General features: G+C 49.7%; 1 protein-coding gene across 1 annotated transcript; it reads right to left on the bottom strand.

Moving 5' to 3' along the window:
* Positions 1-2,050: 2,050 nt before the first annotated feature.
* ZNF511 (zinc finger protein 511) lies at positions 2,051-4,938 on the bottom strand (the record flags this gene model as incomplete). The annotated part of the gene is made up of 6 exons (XM_009082483.1): positions 2,051-2,120; positions 2,651-2,836; positions 3,329-3,453; positions 3,541-3,742; positions 4,693-4,766; positions 4,897-4,938. Coding segments are annotated over 6 exons (699 nt in total), but the record flags the coding sequence as incomplete, so codon positions are not given.
* Positions 4,939-4,942: the final 4 nt, after the last annotated feature.

Below are 4,942 nucleotides of genomic sequence, written 5' to 3'. Positions count from 1 at the left end.
TGTGCCCAGCCCCGTGGCAGCCCAGCCCAAAATCCCTCCTGGCCCTGCCAACTCCTACTGCTCAAGGCAGATGTGGCACCCTCATGGGCTCTTTGGTGTCCTCCTGCCCACACAGGCTCTCTGCAGGGGGAATGCACTCCAAAAAGCACCCCAAAAGCTCCAGCAGCTTCTGCCAGGGTGAGGAGGCCCAAATGTCCCAGCAAGGTGATGGCATCTGACCTGGAGATGCTCTCTTGCTCTGGGGGTTTGCAGGGGAGACCCTCTCTGCTGGTGCAGGTACTGCTGTCTTGCTTCTGCTGTCTGGTCAAGTGTGTCCCCAGCTCAGCTGTGACCCTTCGCCTTGCCTCTCCTCATGTCTGGTACCATCTCCACCACATGTATACTTTCATCTCTCCTGCAACAGGAGTGAAATGGGTGATTTGAGGGCTTTCAGACCCTAAGAGAGAAGCTTTGAAAGCATATGTGAGTCCAAAGCCTCTCCGTGACCCAGCTGTGATGGGTTACACCTCATTTCCATGCATGGATCATGTCAAGGTGTGTTGAAATAAAAGGGAATTCAAGTTTTGTCTTGAAATAAGGCCACTGGGAAAGAATTCCTTGCCTATGGGCTCTGGGAACTCATGGGCTCTCTTCTGGCCCAGAAGAAAGTGTAGAGGCCCAAAGAAGTTGCTGAGAGCAACTGGCTCAGAGAGAGCTTGTGCTGAGCCCTGGGGCTGTCATCGCAGCTTGAATTGGTGTTCCAAAGGACACGGACTCTGGGATAAAGGAATTCCCAGGTCAGACCTCGTGGACCTGAACACATAAAAGGGAGAGCAGGTTGGACTCTTCCTGCCTGACCTTTGGACCATCACATGCCCAAGCCTGCAGGAATCTCCAGGGACATGGAACCTGCTTCCCATCCCAGATATTCCCAGTTGGGGGCGGGGGAACTCTCATTAAGGGTTCCCAGTGTTGGAAGGGGATTTTTGGCCACTGAGAGACATCTCTGGGCAGATGTGGGACCTGCCCTGCTGGAATCAGCTCTCCAGAGCCCTTGGAGCAGGGATTAAGGCTGGACAAGCTGGCTGAGTTTTAAATGGAGTGAAGCCTTTTAAAACTCACTGGGAAATCTCCTCCATCTCTGTAAACATCATTCCCTGCTCCCATTTGCAAGGATTTTTCAAAGCCCCTTTTAGCCTCTATTCCTCACTGAGAGGGGGAAGGGAGAAAATGCAATTATAAATCCTAAGCTTCTTGGATAAACACTGTCCCAGCAACCTCCTTTCTCCCTTTATGGACAACTTCTGAGTGTCAGGGTTCACCAGCACCCCAAAACCTCTGAGCCTGGCTCTGTGCTTCCAATTTTTCCCAGGAGGATGAGCTTACAAAGGAAGGAAAAGCAAAGACGGAAAACAACTTCCATCTCAGCCTGATTCTGAGGCTATTTGGAGCAAAGGGAGGATCATTCTGCACATGTGACTCTGCCTGGGCTTCAAAATAGCATTTCATTTCTCTACAAAGCAGTTTTGTGAAAATTCCTTTTATTTATTCACCTGGCTGGAAGTCACTTTATTTTAACTCCCTGGGGAAATGCTTCTCCTGGCCTGGACAAACCTTTCCTGTGGGTTCTAGAGCAAGTGCCAGGGAACAGAGGAGACTTCAGTGAGGTTAGAATGAAGGACCAACACTTGTTTTGCCCCATTTTCTTTCTCCAATGGTTCCAGCTTCCATACACTCAGCCGATTTTGCCCTGTAATTTCTTGAATTCATTTTTTTTCTCCCAAAAGACAAAAAGTAAAGCACCCAATGCTGTGCACTCTCAGCTGCAGGAGTTTCCTTAACCCCTCACCACCTTGGGTGAGTGATTATACATTCTGGGTTGTCCTTTGTTAATCATGAGGATTCTTCACTCAGTCAGGTTGTACCAATTCCACCTGGCATCACACATTTGTGTCCACATGCTGGTTTGGATGGTTCACTCCCAGTATGGACTGGGAACTGGGAACATCTCTGCTTGGACACAGCAGTGACCCAAGCCTCTTCATCTTGCACAGATCTGCTGCAATGACCTTCAGACTTTCTTCCTTGGCCCTTTAAATCCTCTGGTGGCACCTTGTCCAAAGCAAATTGTGGATGGGATCCTGGAAAGGGAGACAGGCTTTAATCCATGATAAACAACCCACCCAATGCAGGATTCCCTGCTCTGTGGGGCATTTTAAGCTCCCAGAGTGGGAAGAGTAAGGCATGGGAGGAGCAGGACATGTAAATCACCAAAGCCACTGAAAAAATGGGTGAAATATAGGTTGGCTTTGTGTGTTCTGCACATTCCTGTTGAGGAGGACTCTCCCCTCTTTACACCTGGGTGTAAGTGTTCCCACATGTAGTAACTGGGCAGTTGCAGTGGTGGATTGTGAGGAGCAGGAAAGAGAAGCAGCATCCTGCAATACCCTGGGGAGAGATCATGGGTAGGCAGACCAAAGGGACTTTGCTGACACGTTTTCCAGGGCATACACACACTCTGCCCTTCCTAAGGCTTCCCTCTGTAAAAAATGGCTTTGGGAACACACATGGAATTCCTGTCTCTCTTACCTTCGGCATAGGAACACACTGCAAAGGGCTGATAAGGGGGAATGGTCCCAGTGCCTCTGCCTATGGAAGCCAAAGTACAGACCTGGACTTGTAGAGTCGTTTCTCTGGCAGACAGGGGCCAGGACTGGCTGCAGGCTCAGTGATGTCCATGTTCTCCCCATGCCCAACTTCCATGGGGTCTGCTTGGAGCTGCTCTGCTGTCTCCATGCTCACATCCATGGGCACAGCAGGGCCCTGCTCTGAGGGAGAGCTCACGTGCTTGGGGCCACTGCAGAGACAACAGCCTTGCTCAGTAGTTGCCAGGAAGTTCAGAGCAAAGGGTATTTCAGAGTATCAGAGTATGCTAAGGGGTTGGAATGCAGCTTAGAGATCAGCCAGTCCCAACCCCCCTGCCCTGGGCAGGGACACCTCCCACCAGAACAGGTTGCACAAGGCTTCATCCAACCTGGCTTTGAACACTGCCAGGGTTGGAGCCACAGCCTCCCTGGGCAACCTCTGCCAGTGTCTTACCACCCTCACTGGGAAGAATTTCTTCCCAATATCCCGTCTAACCCTATTCTCTGTCAGTCTGAATCCATTTTCCCTTGTCCTGTCACTTCAGGCCCTTTGGATATAGTCTCTCTCCATCTTTCTTGCAGGCTCCTTCAGCTACTGTAAGGCCACAATTAGGTCACCCCAAAGCCTTCTCCTCTCTAGGCTGATCAACCTCTCCCAACCTTTCCTCACAGCAGAGGAAGAAAGTCCTGAAGTTCTGCATTACCTTTTCACTTTCTTGGGTCTGTCAAACCGAAAATCAGCAGGATACAGGTGAACAGTTACCAAGTGATCCTTTCTGTCCTTGCTGCTCTTGAACTTTTCCATGCAGCCTTCTACCAAACACTTGTACTGCAAGGCAGGGAGGGAAAGAAAAGACGTAACTGGTACAGCCAGTGCACACCAACCATGAGCCAAGGGCTGGGCATGGCCACTCACCATGTTTTGCTTCTCAGCCATAATCTGGAAGAGTGAGTCATGCCATTCCAAGATGTGGATATCCAGGAGATTCCCTGAGGGAAAGGAACGCTTGCAGAAAGAGCAGACATTCCTGTGCAGAGCATTGTAGTGGTGCTCATAGCCTTCCAGAGTGTCAAAGACCTGGCAGCACCCAGAGATGTGGCAGCTGAACTCAGTCACCCTGCAGGGAAATCAGATCCATGTCTTATGCTAAATTACAGCCTTAATTCCAGCTGCAGACATGACTTTAGCACACAGTCCCAGAGTGGTTTGGGTTGGAAGGGACTGGAAAGACCATCTAGCTCCAAACCCCCTGCCATGGGCAGGGACACCTTCCACTAGACCAGTACTTGTGGCCAGAATACTGTAAATAGGACATAATTGAATGCCAGTGCAATGGAATGAGGATTATGATGGTGCTGGAAGCTGGAAACATATTTCCCATTGGAAACTTACTGGCCATTATGGCTTCTGGATCATATATATATATATATATATGTGTGTGTGTGTGTGTGTGTGTGTGTATAATCATCATGTTAAGTGCTGCTTCCATGAGGAATAAATTTATTTGCCATCAGAAACTTATTTGCCATTATGGCTTCAGGATCACGTATATTATCATCATATTAAGTGATGCTTTCATGAAGAATAAACTTATTTGCCATTGGAAACTTATTTATCATTATGGCTTCAGGATCCTATACATTACCATTATGTTAAGTGCTGCTTCCATGAAGAATAAACAAGCAGCAATGTGATAAATAAGCTGTTTGACCTAAGTTTCAGTTGTGGGTGACAACTTTGTGTTGATGCTTTTTGAACAGGTAGACATAAGAAAAATCTCACACAGCACTCAAAGGACTTTTTTTTATTTTAAACACAACAGCGAGACAGATTCTCCCACAGGTTTAGCCTTCCTAACTGAAGCTTGCCCAGAGAAGCTATGGCTGCCCCATCCCTGAAGTGTTCCAGGCCAGGTTGGAAGGGGCTTGGAGCAATCTGGGCAAGTGGAAGGTGTACCTGCCTGTGGCAGGGGGTGGGAACTGATCTTTCCAACCCAAACGAGTCTGCAATCTATGAACACAGAGCAGCACAGACTGGCTCAGAGCATGGTGATGAAGCCTCACTTACTTGGGTCTCTCGGCCACCTCCTCGAGGCTGGTGAGGACACCCTGCAGGTAGAGATGCCTGTGCACATCCCCATCCTAGAGAGGAGCAGAGACACACTGTGGAGCAGAGACACGCAGGGTATCCAACACCACAAACCCTCCTTCCCGGAGGGAGGGCCCTGCGGGCACACTGCTCTCCCTCCTCGTGGCCCCGGGGCAGCCTCACCTCGAACAACGGATCCTGCGGGCCGAGGCGCAGGCGGCGCGGGGCG

This window comes from Acanthisitta chloris, unplaced genomic scaffold (assembly GCF_000695815.1).
Source record: "Acanthisitta chloris isolate BGI_N310 unplaced genomic scaffold, ASM69581v1 scaffold11519, whole genome shotgun sequence".
Lineage (NCBI taxonomy): Eukaryota > Metazoa > Chordata > Aves > Passeriformes > Acanthisittidae > Acanthisitta > Acanthisitta chloris.
The sequence above is the reverse complement of the archived record's forward strand: the minus strand, read 5'-3'. Positions and strand labels throughout refer to the sequence as shown.